Genomic DNA, 14,747 nt, shown 5'->3' with positions numbered 1-14,747 from the left:
ATTAATTCGTTATCGAATCCCCGAACAAATAAAAACAACTTCCTGCCGTTTTCCGTAATAGAAACAACTTGCGGCATTTAACGTGACACAGACACATTGGCAATTGTTTCTCACTACAATTTTTATTTCTTTTTCACACCAATACGAACTGCAACAGGTGATAAGCGCACCTAGGCCTCAGTCTCGGACTGAAGCTTGGCCACATAGGCGGCCTTGTGGGCGGCAATCTTAGTCTTGCGCTGCTCGTTTGTGAGTTTCTTAGCATTCCACCTCTTCTTCGTAACGCCAGATGTCTTTTTGGCGGCGACCTTGTGGGTAGGGTCGTTACGAATGGCCTGGTGGGCTTTTTTATAGATATCCTCAAGCTGCAAGAAATACACATAATTAGCAAAGAAAATCAAAAATCCTTCTATCGGAGTGAAATGTGCAACCATAACAGGAAGTGCGATCCATTGAAGGGATTTAACTTCGAACACAGGTCACTGGGTTTTCCTGTGGTCCACTTTTGGCACAGCCAGCGTTGTGGGTGACAGAACGCAGCAGTAATTTTGAAAATGGACGTAGACCTAGAAGTATCTTTTTACTTACATCATCAGCACGGATGCCCAGTTTGATGTAACGGCTGAACTGGCGCTTGAAGCTCTCCTCGTCTTCCTCCTCCAGAGTGCGCATGTAGTCGGCAACATGCTGACCGAATATGTGAGCGCGATGCACATCAGCATTGAAGCTCTTGGTCTCTGCAGAGTAGCCGGGGAAACGCTTCACAGAGTGTGGAATGTTCAGTCCACCATCAACAGCGCCCTTCATGGCACCGAACACACGAGCTCCGGTTGTGGTGCGCGCCAAGCCGACATCCAAGAAGCAACGGAAAGCACCAGGCCCATCGTCGACTGGTTCCACGTTGAACTCCTCTCCCGTCACTTCAGTGCAGCCGGCATACAGAGAGTCCAGGCCCAACTTGTTCAGCACACGACGGGCAACCAGAAGGCCAGTGCAGTATGCAGCGGCATAGTTAGTCAAACCGACCTAAAATAATAACAAAATAAAACATATGATTATTCACCCGACTTTGATCTTGAATCAAATTTCGCTATTCCACTCACCTTAATGCCATACTTCGGCAACTCGTGCGAGTAGGCGGCACACACAACGCGGTCACCCTCAATGCGAGCATATGCGATCTGGACAGTGATGTCCTTGTTGGAGAGACGTACAATCAAACGGTACTTGGGCGTGTTGTACTTGTTCTTATCCTGGAACGTCAAGCGCTTCCTGGCATAGTAATCGGTCTTACCCTCACGACGCCTGCGGAATTTAACCTGGTAGCGCTTGAAGTACTGCTTGTTCTTGACTACCTTAACGAAACCCTGCAATAGGCGAAACAAACAGAAACACAGAAAAATCAAGTTAGTCTCGACACGAAAATCAATCTAACGATTATTGCGGCATCTTCGAGCTCTTTCAAAAAGTTTAAAGGTTTTTAGATAGCACACAAACTGATTTAGGCATTTATTCTGATATAGGACGGAAAATGCTCACCATTTTTCACTTTTCAATGAAAATTTAACACCGAAAACACGATGTCTTACACGAAGGTGAAAAAGAAAAGGAAGGAGCAGTGTGACCACTTGGTCTGAACTTTAGAAAAAATACCAAAATATACCATCTCATTTTTTAGATATACCGCAAAAATATAAAGAGTAATATACCGAACTGGCTGGAGGTCGACCTGGACGGATCCTGCTGCTTCTGCACATTTTTCACCAGCAAAGCGCACAAAAAAAGATGACACTACTTGGCGAGCAGAGATCGGCAAAGAATGCCTAGAAGAGCAGAAGGAGCATCACAGGAAGAAGGAGGAACATGATGAAAGTCTGGAAAAGCTTGTCCAAACATATTTTTAAAATAATCTGTTGGTAGTGTTCAGAAATAAAAATTAAATAAGTTTTTAATTTTCATTACGGTCCACACAATATTATGACTGGCTTTTGTTTTTTTTATTTTTGGGCAGATACTTAGTCAAGCATCTCATCCTCGTCAAAGTTATAGTCATCATTATTTATATGCAGCAACATATTAGTTGGTGCAAGAATACATATATGTACATATGTATTTTACTGTTGAACCACAAGGTTACAAGGTTTTGCAGTTCCGAAAATTTCCCAGTTATATCCATCTGGGATATTCCTAAGCCACACCACTAACCATACAGTATATAGTTGAGGTCATACTAGAAAGCGTCACACGATGGGTTACCAGTTTGAATACCCCAGAGACTTCGGCTCTGGCGTTCGGGGGCTGACGCGTCATCATGAGAGAGCGCAGAGAGAACATCTTTGCGAGACTTTTGCGAGCTGTTTATGATATCATTTGCGAGCCTTTTATGATATCTTTTGCGAGACTTTTGCAATATCGTTTGTGAGCACTTTATGATATATTTTGCGAGACTTTTGCAATATCGTTTGCGAGCTGGAAGAATTTTTGTGTGATTCGGTCGAAATCGGCGTCCTCTAATGAAAATCTTTCATTAAATCCCGCTGTAAAAAAATAATCATGTTTATTATATTACAATATATATATTAATTTGAAAATAATACTTACTACGGATGGCTAGAGTAACCCGCCAGCCCCTAATGCACTTTTTTGCCTCTGTGCCCCGCCAGGAGCACTGTCGTGCGACCTCGTCGGACACAATTGAACGCCAAGAACTCCGAATCGAATGCTTTCTCGCCCGACATCATTAACTCTGCGGGTGGGGCAAAATTCTGAGATATACGTTTTATAGTGAGATCTAACAGAAGTGCGGATACTTAATTTGGTTACTCTAGCGTTAATAGTCTCTGAGATTTGTGGATGCCAAATTTGGTTGCTCTGGCTCTTATAGGTTCTATAGCTATAGCAATTTGCTATTAGCCTGATCTGGATCCCGGGCCACCGGGACATCAAGGGTATAGCGGACGTGCTGGCTAGATCTGGCACTACAATCCCCCTTCTCCAAGACAATGGCCACCTGTAAGCTCATTATAAAAGAGCAATACAAGCGACTAACAAACGAGATGTGGTAAATAGTGCCACGATATCGCACAACTTGGCAAACATGGCCGACCATGGACATGAAGCGCACCTCCGAGCTCCTCAAGTTAAGCAGGAAAAGGTGCAGCGTAGTCATACGTTCCCTCACGGGACACTGGCTAATAGCAAAGACTATACAATACCAAGATGTTGCATGAGGAACAAATTCTTTTTCAATTTTCGTTTGAGGCTTCATGGTACGGGCGCGCGGGGCTATTACTTCAATTCTCTTTTACGCTTCCTTAGCCTCCGAAATGCTACTCGGCTTCGTCAATGCCTCGGTCAGCGTCGAGTCGGTGTGTCTCCAGAGAAAGAATACAAAAACAAAATATGAATCGTCTGCGTGCCGAAACCGTAGGGCAGCGTGGTCGCTGATGTCTTTGGCGCGGCACAGTGGGGACTCAGCCGAAATAGTAAAAAAATTGTATGAGTGCTTTAGATAAATTCTAATAGAGAATTTTCCAATCGAATTTTCCCACTGTGCCGCTCCAAAGACATCGGCGATCCGCGACCACCGATTCGACGGTGCTGAGGCTCGACAGTCCAGAATTGCCGAACAGACGAAACCGATGGGCAGCGGGGTCGCGGTAGAGACGAAGTACAGGCGAAAAGGGAATTGAAACCCCGCGCGCTCCCTCGGGCCTTTTGGGTTCTAATGTTAGGACCCGCCATAGAACAGCTTTTTGGTCGCTCATGCAACATCTTGGTATTGTATAGTCTTTGCTAATAGGCACCCACGCTAACAGGCTGGGGGCCCCATTTAACGATTTTTGTCGCAGCTGTAGAGACGAGGAAGAGGAGGAGACAGTGGAACATCTGTTCTGCTCCTGCCCAGCTCTCAGCAGAAGAAGGCTACAGCACCTGGGCTCAGCCTTTCTACACGACATCTCAGAGATGTCCAAACTATGTCCCAGAAGGATAGCGAACTTTGTGAGAGCATCTGGATGGGATAATTGCTGACAGGAAGTCTCACAACGCAGGAAGGAATGATCCTATGCGGTATCACAACGGGCCGAAGCCGGCCTAAGTGTGACGGGCTCCGGGCGAGCCCGGCAGCCGCCTCAACCTAACCTAACCTAACCATTGCTTATAAATTAAAGAATTTCGAACCGATCACTAAAATGCTACTCAAAAATCCTAGCGACATTTAGTCGCTGCTAGTAACCCCGCATGTATTTCAAAAGATAATCGCGAAGCATTATACTCTTTGGAAATTCTTCTTGAAGATCCATCTCTTTACTTAGGCTAGGTTAGGTTTAGGCGGTAGCCTGGGGGGAGCGATAAAACCCCCCCCAGCTCACTTGGACCTGTAAAAAGGTCCGTTGTGATGTCGCATTGGCGTGTTCCCCTTCTGAATGCCTAAAAGCCGTAGGGAACAAACTGTTGCAAATTTAGGGCAGTCCCATCCGGAGGCTTGGATGAACTTAGACAAGGTCCCAGGTTTGATTTCGGAAAGGTCCGAAATGTCTCCGCCAAGCTCTTTTTCGATCGATAAGGCCATATCGATCTAGAGACTTTACAGGAGATGGTTTGCTGCCATCTCCCCTTTGCCTTTTGCTCGAATATTTCGTGCGTAAGAAGCCTACACGTAGCTTCAGGCACCGCTACCTACACCCTCTCTGATAAGAGAAGAATTGTAGTTCCCTGCCTGGCTAGCTCGTCGGCGGCATCATTCCCCTCGATGTCCCTATGTCCGGGGACTCCTGTAAGGAAGATATCTAGCTACTCTGCGATCTCGTGCAGAGATCTGCGGCAGATCTGCTCACCACGTGAGTATCTAGGGCTAGTTTGGAGGCGATGGCCTCTTTGATTGGCTCAACCTCCGCTTGGAACACACTACAGCGATCCGGAAGCCTGAAGCAATGACTGATGTTAGTAGCTCGTTAGTAGACTCCACCACCCACGCGGCCGTCTAACTTTGAGCCATCAGTGTCCCAGTCCTCCCTAGGTGGGAGGATTGATACCTGGAAAGGCGACGAGAGGTGGTCCCTAGGGGTATAGTAATCTGTCCTCTCTGGTAATTACGGTAGTCTTGTCAGGATTCCCGAGTGACCAAAACGCTTTCCATAGTATGGCTTCCCTCATTCTGAGGCGGAGTGTTGCAACCTTCTTTCCCATGAGTTTTACGGAAAGGAGGTCCAACATGGTATCCAGGGCTTCGCTTGGGGTAGTGCGTGGCCCGCCAGTTATGCATAGCTCTGCCATGCGTTAAACTCTGCTGACAAAAACAAAATTAAAACCAACAGCATGACCCTGACTGAATGACTGCGCAAGTTTTATAATATTCGTGGAGTGTTATTTTAAAATTTAAAATATCGGGCTAATTTTTTTTGTCAATTAAAAAAAATATGCCATAATATTCGCATATACACTCCCCGACACTTGAAAACATTTAATGAAAATTCAAATTCACCATTTCTTTAGATTGTGCTGGAAATATTTGTGCCTTAAATGTACATTTTTAGTGTGATTTATATTATAATTATTTTTTTTATTAAACATGCTCTTTTCAAATGGTTAAAAAATTGTATTTCTAATGGCAGTATATTGCGATTCCAATCGCAATCCAATATTAGTTCCACAGTCCGACCCATCTCCGCCTTGCGTACCATATAAACGTTCAGTTTCACATTGAAATTTCTGTTGAATGTTTAAATATTAGCCAAAGTGTATTAAAGTGAATATAAGAAATATATTGAAATTAAAGTATAGAAATTACCATAACTTGATTTAATATTGTATAATCTCTCTCAGTATACAATTGATCCATATTTAAAAGTAGATGGCGCTTGAAATAGTAAATGGCAGAGGGATCGTCACATTGAAGTGTTAGAGGTACATTCATTTCGTCCCTATCCTCTGTACTCCTATGTAGGCAAAGCTTGATATCTATGAAAAATAGTTCTAAGAGAGATTTCTTAAAATTACCAGCGGCATTGAACAGATTTGCCGTTTGCTTCAGAGTGAAATCATTAGGTACTCGAATCTTTTGACAAATCGTTGGACACTTCTTTTTATTGAATATCGGTAGTTCATTATCGGACCGTACGTTTATGTCCGACACACTCACACTTCCGCCAAAAAGGGCGCTGTAGGTGGACGGATTTTCTTCAACAAAAATGGGTAGAAGCACAGCACTCAATTGACCATGCAATTCAATAAAAGCAAGCAACTGCAGTGTAAAATCAGGCAGACGTTCGTTTCTTAGCTTTCTCAAAGAAACTATTAAATTACACCTTCTATTTAAAAGATCTGCTGGCAATACATGAACATGGGCCTGATGGTCATAATACACCAATAGCTGCCAGTGGGTGCTATGCATTAGCAGTTGCTCACAGCTGCCAAGACTTAATTTGAAAATGGCATAAACGCAAGAACTATGAATACCCAACTCCTGAGCTGGTTGCACGAGCATAACAGCATCTGGACAAAGAGGTATCTGCCGATGAAATTCTAATGAAGCCTTGCAGCCTCCAAGAATCCATTTCCTATTTCTGCCCACCGCTACCAGTTGCTGTTTTAGATACTCCTTCTGTATGGCCAACTGCAAAAGGACTGGCTGCCTTTTATATTTCTCCAACTCATGGGTATTTTGTCGCAGTCGCTGTATTGCTGCTGGCGTAAAATCACTCATCAAGGATGTAGTCTTCTTGGCCGCTTCCACATCGCCTCCACAAAAATCAATGCGGTAGAACATGTTGTTATCACTGAGACAAACCAATTGCTCGCTGTGGTTTTCCCAAGTGCAGGCCTGTATGCCGGGCACAGATTTGGCCGCGCTCTGAACAAGGCACTCGTCTAGCTGGGCGTTATATTTAACTCTCAGCCGCACTAACTGCTCTCCATTGGTGTAATATAAGGCCCCGTTATCACTGGTGGCATCAAGGTCATAGTCCAGCCATTCCGAGCCTGTGTGATGCATCTGGCGCTGCTTAATGCCCAATAGTTTTGACACGTACCATATGTCCACGCTGCCGCTGCTCAGAATGACCAAACAGAGATTCTGGCGAGGCAGAATGCGTATAAAGTGAATAGAGGCAGCATAGACACAAAGAAGTTCAATGTGGTAGCCTGCCTCAGCCTGTGTATCGGAAGCCAAGGCAAATACATGTCCAGCTATGCTGAAAATATGTACATACTGCTGCTTGACCACGTTGTTGGCTCCAAACAAGCGCTGCATGAAATGTTCCGCCTCATCAGAGACTTTCAGTGTAGTCAAGGTGTATAAGTCGTTTTTCCAGTCGCACTGGAATATATTCTGTTCATCATAGGTTATATCGAAGGTGTGCTGCAGAGTACTTTCAGCCGTCTCCAAGCCAGGAAGATCCAGGTAGGTCTCTAGCAACAGGCGCTGCTCACTCTCGCGAATCACGCTAAAGCCCTGATCTGTTGGGGCGAAGCATCTCACTCCAGTCAGCCAGCTAACAGAGTGGAAGGCTTTGATCGACCCAAAGCAATATATCTGGCCGTCCGACATTAGCAATATTGTATTATATTTCAGGGTGTGTATGCTGCGTAGATGGTTTCCTTTATTCGTGGGCAGGGGAATTCGTACTCTAGTCATTTTCACCTTGTTCGATCCTTTTGGTTTCTTGAAACGAAAATTTAGCAAATACAATTCATTCCATGTAATAAACACAGACTTGCAGGAAGGCGCCGCACTGACGCTGATCAATCCACAAGCCCGGAAAAGAGTGTCATCTTCAATTGACCACTGCTCGTCGTCGCTTTGGCCCAAGGTAACTTTATTCTGGTCATGGCTACTTGTGGAGTCCATCTGGCAGTCTTAATTTAATTTGGATTTGGTCGCAGCTGTTCCATATACTGCGTGCACTGTATCTCTCTCTGATTGTTGTTATTATATTAATATATCGATATGGGTGATATTTTTTATTTTTGATACCATATTTTCGGTGCGATATTTTGGTCGACGACTATATCACCATGCATCCCTTCCGCAGCAGCTTCCCGAATTAAACATCCGTATCGTGTAATCTTTGCGGTAAAGTTGTGAAGACAAGTGAAAATACACCAACCTTTCGCGCATATAATAGGCATCACAGCCTTTGATACATATATCGACATGCGATATTTGTTGAGAAATTCATGCCCCTGGTAGCCAATAAAAATCGGATAATCGCACATTCCGATAACTCACTCAATAGTAAATAATATTTTATTTTATTAATAATATAATTGTTAATATAACCATGAATAGCAATTTTTTGGCGTTGCGTCCACTAATGCGCGCCTATCAGCGACGCTTTGCCGCAAACCTGACCGACCACCAGGCGGCAATGATGGCGCGCGGTCTGCCCAAAAGGGAGAAACTGATTGGGGTCGAGGATATTATAGTCGTAGCGTCTGGAAAGGGGGGAGTGGGAAAAAGTACCGTGGCAGGTATGAGCGTAAGATTGCAATTGAGAGATCGTAATGTCCTAATCAACTTGGTTTATTGCAGCTAACTTTGCCTGCAGTCTGGCGAAGTTGGGAAAGCGTGTGGGTCTGTTGGATGGAGACATTTTTGGTCCGAGCATTCCTCTCTTAATGAACGTGCACAGCGAGCCGCTATTGAATAGCCGGAACCTGATGATTCCGCCTCAAAATTACAACGTAAAGTGCTTGTCAATGGGCATGCTTACGCCCCCCGATCAAGCCATCATTTGGCGCGGTCCACTAGTGATGTCAGCCGTGCAGCGACTACTAAAAGGAGCCGAATGGGGTCCATTGGATGTTTTGGTCATAGACACTCCTCCAGGCACGGGAGATGTTCATCTCTCCCTAACTCAGCATACACACATCACAGGTGTTATTCTGGTGTCCACTCCGCACGCCGCCGCTGTGGAGGTTACTCTGAGAGGTGCGAAGATGTTTGAAAAGTTAAAAGTTCCCATCTTTGGTCTGGTTGAGAACATGAGGTTCTCCATTTGCGACAACTGCAAGCAGCGCATAGAATTTTTTAAAGATGCTTCCTCCTCGAAGTCGCTTCCTGACAGGCTTATATCCTTACCACTTAACTCTCACATAGCCGAGTGCGGCGAGGAAGGAGTGCCTGTAGTTATAAAATACCCAGATACCGACTATTCCACACTCTTTACTCAACTGGCTGGACACATTTTACAAGTTATGGAGGAACGAAAGACCGCTTCAGGGCAAGATTTTAGACCCTGATGGCAATTATATGATAAACGTGTTACAAAATCATTGATTTATTTATTTTTCTTTAGTTTCTTCATTTTTTTCATGGTCTTTCGATGTGCGTATTTGTCTGTGCGTTGGATTACCTCATTGTACTTCCGCTTGTTGAACTTCTGGAAGGCCTCGTCCTCCAGAAGTTGATCGACAAGTGACTTCTTGGCCTTCCTAGTGTTCTTTTCTTTATAGTGATCTAATGCCGAATGTTGAACGGTACCTATCTGGAAGTATTTGGGTAGAACTTTCAAGTCGTTTTTCTTGTAGAACTGCTTGGGATTAAGGACCGATCGCATCTGAATGATTTTTAGTTCGTTTCGCATTTCTTCGGTGACTTCTGTGGCTGGCAGATCGAACCATCCGCTGCCTTTAGTTTTTGCACGTTCCGCCTAAAAAATGCGTTTTTTAGTATATGATATACTATACGTACTTCATATTTGAACTACTGGTCTATCAGATTACTAAAGACGTCGTCAATGTGGCTTCTAGCTCAAGCCTTAGCAACTGCTGTGTGGGTCGACAATAACTTTTTAGCGTTTCATTATATGGAAAGAATATTAGCCCAGCTCTAAACTGTCTGCCTTGAACTTGACGACAGACAGCAGTCTAGCTCTATGGCTGTTGATGTTCCGTTGGCCTTACAGCCTCTACAACATGCTCCAACGTAGCAGCTAAGATTACAACGGATGAAACAGGAATAGCTAAAGTCTGCGATTTTGAGTCTTGTCACAGCAGTTGCCTCAAGCAGCGTGAGCCGAGCACTTGCTACGCCTATACGCGTAACTTCCGATGTCGAAAATTTCATCATTTGTGTGTGCATAAATATTATTCACCTTCTTCGAACCACTTACTCTGTTCATTATGGCTTGCTTTCTCTTGCCGAGAGTAGGCAGAGAATTGCGCTGCTCCAGACCTGGATCCAAAGCTCGTCTCGACCTTAGCATGTCCTTTTCCACATTTTCCAACCGAATGCTCACGTCCGGTTCACAGCTGCAATCCAACTGTGTCCCCCGCTTCAGCGGGTATTTTTTGTGTTTGCTTGAATTATCCACCGCCGCTTCTACTTTCCGTGTTATCGCATCCAGGTGCAGGGCCACTTTTGATGGGGCTGGCTTTCTCCCAGCTAACGAAGAATGCACAACATTGCTAATATCTTTGCTGCTCAACTTAAGCCCAAAGAGTTCCGTTTCGCCTCTTGGCTGCTCGTCATCACTGCTCCCAGATTCGCCATCTGATAGCAAGAACCTGTCTTTATCTTTTGTATAAAAAACATTTGGTCCTTGCTTGCTCTGCAACTCCTGGTCGCCAGTTTTGTCCACTAAAAATATGGAGTCCATTTATATTCCTGCTTCCCTTTTTTTTCACTTAATTAAAAAAGGCGCAAAACACATGGCGTGCTTCTGTTTTTTTCTACTGAACATTAAATAAATACCAAATGTGAACACCAGGTATGGTATTTTGGTATAAAATGGCATATTTCTGGCATATTGTGGCTATTTAAGGTATATTACAATAACAGGCCAGAATGTAATAGCTTTAAATATACCTTGCACTTTCTGCATTAACTTTGGTCTCTCTTAAATACAACGTGTTTTAACGCAAACCAAAACAAAATCCGTTTCAGCAACAACCATATTAATATTATTGAGTGGAAATTACAATTATAATGAGAATATTGTATAGTACAACTCCAAGAAAGTGTGTAAGGAGCTGCTTAACTCGTGAAGCGTAGATTGGTAGATCGTCGCACATTGTACATTGCAAGACTGCTTTCGGGCCACATCAAATTGCGCACTATTGGGAAATTAAATAGTTATTAAAATGTCTGCCTACACAAGCAAAACGGGAGTGACTTCTATTTTAAAGTCGTTTTCTAGTGCCGACCGGGAGCGAGCTAAGGCTGCGGCAATCAACAAAGTCAGATTCGCCACTCCCAAGGAGAAGGGTCTTTTGGAATCGGTGCGTGCGGCACAAGGTGGAAATTTTCACCTTGTCAAAGAATTTTCTTACTATCTTTTAGAAGCGGATCTTGACGTAAGTCTAAACCTTGCAATTACAGGAAATTTTTTATACTTAAATTAACAAACCCATCGTCCAACAGGACGACGAAGTCTTACAGATCATGAAGGATGGACGCAAAATTGTGCACAGCTTGACTCCAGATTTTGCTGACGTTGTTGAGGCTCTGCTTTCCTTTAACTGGCGAAAGCGCTGTCCCGAAGTTGTTGAAGCTTACACGGAATTCAGCATTGACATTATGGTGGCCCATAATACATATATTCCCATAGGATTATCAAAATGTATTGTCCATTGGATACCCGGGGATCTGCAAGCCGCCGACTGGGTCAATGGATGTCCTGCGGAAGGAACGCGCACTGAGCTGAAAACAGTTCATGACATCCTCAACCGCATTTTGACCGCTGTTCCGATGGCGTTCGATGTTGTTATAGATGTTATATCCGCTAAATTTCCATACTTCAAGAAACCAGCACATGTCACAGCTGGCTACCTATACAATGTGCTATGGTTAATGGAGTACAAACCGATGTTTGAGGAGCTCGTTTTGCAGCTGGTTTTGCAAAAGTAAGTATCTTATGGTGCGAATTGGTATGATTTATTGGTTATTGCCCTTATTTGATACTATAGACTTCTAATATTGGATGTTAACGCTCCAAGAGATGAGATCGTCGAAACAGACGAGGACGAAGACAAAATGGACGAAGGCGACGTCTTTACAATAGATGATATAACCAGTGACACTGTGGTCAAGCAGCCGGAAGATTCGGTTGTTCATCCCATCGGACACACGCTAGACACATGTCTGTCTATGCTTTACAAGTTTGTGGACAGTAAAACTAGAATTCTGCCCGACTGTAGCGAGGGTAAACGGTGGGCTGCAAATCGCTTCTTCAAGACGCTGCTGTATATCTTCGACGAGGTCTTGCTGCCCAGTCATAATACCCATCATGTGCAATTTGTCATCTTCCATGTGTGCAGCATTCGCTCGGCATATTCGGAGGCTTTTCTAAGCTCGCTCTGGCTGAAAGTGCAGAATCCTAACGTATCGGCTATTATTCGCCACGCTGCTGTCGGCTACATAGCTAGCTATTTAGCTCGTGCTAAATTTGTCCCACTTAGGTAAAGAATCTATGAAAGTGAGTTCCAAGTTCATGAATGAATATTCTGATCTCTCTGTTCTAGCACAATTAAATTGTATCTCAACGAACTGAGCAACTGGGCGAATAGCTACATAGGCGACTCGGACCAGTACAGCAGTCAAAATGGCTCGTTAAAGGCCAACATGGTTTTCTTCTCCGTCTGTCAGTCGATTTTCTATTTGATTGCCTTTCGGGCAAAAGACTTGACAAAGGGTAAGGCCTTAGAAATTATAATTTGTACTTGACTTAATTGTTGTTTTTTGGTCGTTTATAGATTTGCACTTCCTTCAATTGCTTCCCCTCTCCCGCATCGCCATGTCCCACCTAAATCCCTTGCGATATTGCCTACCAGCAGTGGCTACTGCATTTGCTGGTGTGACGCGGACCCATCAATTGGCCTATTGCCATACAGTTTTAGAGCGTAACGCTCGACGAAAGTTGGCCACCGTCTATGGCCATGATAAGGCGATGCCTGAGGAGACGCTGGAAACATTTTTTCCCTTTGACCCCTACATGCTGAAATTGTGAGTATAAATTAATTCGCTCCCTTTCCATTCCCTTCCTTTCAACCTATGTAAATCGGCTCTTCCAGATCTAACAAATATATTGAGCCCAACTATCTAGTCTATAAGGCGCACGAGATGGAAGAGAGCGTTGCGACAGAAACTTTTCGGCGCAAACGCGGCGACTCTGAAATGGTTGAGGAAGACGACTTTATACTGGCAGACAAACGTCAGAGGATGAATGAACTTTCCAAGAGCCAGGAGTTCGACAAGCACTTTCATTTCGGAACTTCGCCAGGCTTTAATTCATAATATGTTATACATAGTATTGATAAAGTTAAAATATACCTTCGCATCTGTTATTTTTTATATGAGTGATGAGGGAGGTAATGCGCGATGACGCTCAGCCCGCATATGTTCGATCCTGTGGCCCGAAGTTCGAAACGTTTGCTGACAAATCTCGCACTTGAAGGGGCGCTCGCCGGTGTGGAGACGCAGGTGAATCTGTAGAGCCGACTTAGAGCCGTACAACTTGCCACAAACTTGGCAGTTAACCGAAGGTCGTTGAGAAGATTTGAGATGGGTTACCAAATGCCTAGAAAGCGTTGATTTAAGGTTAAAAGCTTTATGGCAGAGGTGGCATACGTGCGATTTGGTATTAGTGTGTGTTAGTAAATGTCTGGATAAATCGTTTGTATTTTTAAAGGGTTTTCTACACTCGAGGCATCTATTCGGTGAGCTATTTTTTCTACAGTGTGGGTTCACTTGCTTCTCGTTTAAAAAACGGCTTAAATGCGTCAACATATGACGCCGACAGTTGAACTTTCGTTTATATATCCTACTGCAGTAAACGCATTTGTAGCTTTTGCCTGAAGTAATACTCTGCTGTGGGCACGGCAATAACTGTTGAAGTTCTGCGAGTTTCTGACCTCTTTCCATTTTTCGCTGCTTCTTTTCGTTCAGTTGGCAATTACTCGATTTTCTATGCATCCGCTTTTGATGCTCATTCAACTTGGTTCGCGTGGAGAATCGTCGAAGGCAAGTGACACATGGATACGGCCTTTCTTTGGTGTGCGAGCGTCGATGTCTGAGAATTGATAGTTACCGTTATAGTTCCACCGCCCTTATTCAATTCTCGACAAGTTCTTACCTGATTAGGTCGTAAGACTTGAAAAACTCCTTGGCGCAAAACTCGCAGACATAAAAGCATTTATTCGGAGACCGCTGTATTCTTTGAACGGTTAAGGTTGTTAATTGGCCAGAAGGATCCAATCTATCCAAAACCGATACGATTCTGCACTGTGGATGCTCTTCCATAGTAGTTTGCATGCTATTTTGCGTAGGAGAATTTTGTGGTCTAACTAAAGACTCCATTCCACTCTGCAGGTCTAGAAGAGCACTCAATGCTTGATGGGCGACTTGATCGGCATCTCCAAGCACAGGACTAGCTTCTGCTCTTGTATGCTTTATGCGTTTGTGACGCTGTAAAGAGCTCTGCTGGGAAAAGCAGAGGGAACAGGTTTCGCACTGCAAGAGACCAGACCGCACTCCTTAGAAAAATCGTCACAGTAGACATGTTTGTATGCACGTGCACCTACTCACTGCGTATGATTTTTCTTTAGTATGCACAACTTGATGGCGGCGCAAGAAAGTAGGTTTTGCGAATTGCTTTCCACAAGTGTTACACGTACTATAACTCATTATTTTGCCCTGAAAAATAAATCTCGATGCGACTGGATCTAATCGATAGCAGCTGTTTATCGAAGAGAGATGCCAACTCCTTTCAACAATTTTCCCCTTTTTTTGACAATAACAAAATGCA

At 44.0% G+C, this 14,747-nt stretch overlaps 6 protein-coding genes and 1 non-coding gene across 15 annotated transcripts; 2 read left to right on the top strand and 5 right to left on the bottom strand.

The window, feature by feature from the left end:
- Window positions 1-43: 43 nt before the first annotated feature.
- On the bottom strand, window positions 44-1,677 carry RpL5 (ribosomal protein L5). Its single transcript, XM_002133227.4, has 4 exons — window positions 1,540-1,677; window positions 1,104-1,367; window positions 589-1,026; window positions 44-365 (listed from the first exon to the last, which is right to left on the bottom strand). Exons 1-4 carry the CDS (start codon window positions 1,540-1,542, stop codon window positions 171-173), a joined length of 900 nt encoding a protein of 299 aa, XP_002133263.1. The 5' UTR covers window positions 1,543-1,677; the 3' UTR covers window positions 44-170.
- A 3,862-nt stretch (window positions 1,678-5,539) lies between these two features.
- Window positions 5,540-7,881, bottom strand: LOC13036511 (uncharacterized). 3 transcript variants are annotated; one of them, XM_015181386.2, is made up of 4 exons: window positions 7,716-7,881; window positions 7,643-7,663; window positions 5,792-7,583; window positions 5,540-5,712 (listed from the first exon to the last, which is right to left on the bottom strand). In XM_015181386.2, the coding sequence occupies exons 1-4, from the start codon at window positions 7,847-7,849 to the stop codon at window positions 5,590-5,592; spliced, it is 2,070 nt and encodes a 689-aa protein (XP_015036872.2). In that variant the 5' UTR covers window positions 7,850-7,881; the 3' UTR covers window positions 5,540-5,589. The 3 variants fall into 3 exon arrangements, with proteins under 3 accessions (XP_015036872.2, XP_015036871.2, XP_033235446.1); XM_015181385.2 differs by having other exon boundaries at window positions 5,792-7,653; window positions 7,716-7,811; XM_033379555.1 differs by having other exon boundaries at window positions 5,792-7,881.
- A 101-nt stretch (window positions 7,882-7,982) lies between these two features.
- Nubpl (NUBP iron-sulfur cluster assembly factor, mitochondrial) lies at window positions 7,983-9,280 on the top strand. 3 transcript variants are annotated; one of them, XM_015181387.2, is made up of 3 exons: window positions 7,983-8,074; window positions 8,291-8,472; window positions 8,534-9,280. In XM_015181387.2, exons 2-3 carry the CDS (start codon window positions 8,316-8,318, stop codon window positions 9,241-9,243), a joined length of 867 nt encoding a protein of 288 aa, XP_015036873.2. In that variant the 5' UTR covers window positions 7,983-8,074; window positions 8,291-8,315; the 3' UTR covers window positions 9,244-9,280. The 3 variants fall into 3 exon arrangements, with proteins under 3 accessions (XP_015036873.2, XP_033235449.1, XP_001356292.3); XM_033379558.1 differs by lacking the exon at window positions 7,983-8,074 and adding an exon at window positions 8,167-8,236; XM_001356256.5 differs by lacking the exon at window positions 7,983-8,074 and having other exon boundaries at window positions 8,182-8,472.
- On the bottom strand, window positions 9,250-10,717 carry LOC6902751 (deoxynucleotidyltransferase terminal-interacting protein 2). The gene is made up of 2 exons (XM_002133228.3): window positions 10,116-10,717; window positions 9,250-9,653 (listed from the first exon to the last, which is right to left on the bottom strand). Exons 1-2 carry the CDS (start codon window positions 10,599-10,601, stop codon window positions 9,282-9,284), a joined length of 858 nt encoding a protein of 285 aa, XP_002133264.1. The 5' UTR covers window positions 10,602-10,717; the 3' UTR covers window positions 9,250-9,281.
- Window positions 9,713-10,013, bottom strand: LOC6902752 (small nucleolar RNA U85). Its single transcript, XR_053164.2, has one exon. It is a non-coding gene; the product is annotated as a small nucleolar RNA U85 (small nucleolar RNA).
- Window positions 10,718-10,816: 99 nt separating the features above from the next.
- On the top strand, window positions 10,817-13,287 carry Tif-IA (RNA polymerase I-specific transcription initiation factor RRN3 homolog Tif-IA). Its single transcript, XM_001356257.5, has 6 exons — window positions 10,817-11,298; window positions 11,366-11,847; window positions 11,911-12,402; window positions 12,466-12,635; window positions 12,697-12,946; window positions 13,015-13,287. Exons 1-6 carry the CDS (start codon window positions 11,086-11,088, stop codon window positions 13,235-13,237), a joined length of 1,830 nt encoding a protein of 609 aa, XP_001356293.3. The 5' UTR covers window positions 10,817-11,085; the 3' UTR covers window positions 13,238-13,287.
- On the bottom strand, window positions 13,202-14,663 carry LOC13036407 (zinc finger protein 271-like). 5 transcript variants are annotated; one of them, XM_015181388.2, is made up of 4 exons: window positions 14,528-14,663; window positions 14,076-14,452; window positions 13,575-14,012; window positions 13,202-13,520 (listed from the first exon to the last, which is right to left on the bottom strand). In XM_015181388.2, the coding sequence occupies exons 1-4, from the start codon at window positions 14,624-14,626 to the stop codon at window positions 13,292-13,294; spliced, it is 1,143 nt and encodes a 380-aa protein (XP_015036874.2). In that variant the 5' UTR covers window positions 14,627-14,663; the 3' UTR covers window positions 13,202-13,291. The 5 variants fall into 5 exon arrangements, with proteins under 5 accessions (XP_015036874.2, XP_015036875.2, XP_015036876.2 ...); XM_015181389.2 differs by having other exon boundaries at window positions 13,855-14,012; XM_015181390.2 differs by having other exon boundaries at window positions 13,202-14,012; window positions 14,524-14,663.
- Between the last annotated feature and the right edge of the window lie 84 nt (window positions 14,664-14,747).

The sequence above is a fragment of the Drosophila pseudoobscura genome, chromosome 4 (genome assembly GCF_009870125.1).
Source record: "Drosophila pseudoobscura strain MV-25-SWS-2005 chromosome 4, UCI_Dpse_MV25, whole genome shotgun sequence".
In the NCBI taxonomy this organism is placed as follows: Eukaryota; Metazoa; Arthropoda; class Insecta; order Diptera; family Drosophilidae; genus Drosophila; species Drosophila pseudoobscura.
This window is presented reverse-complemented; position numbering and strand designations above follow the sequence as displayed.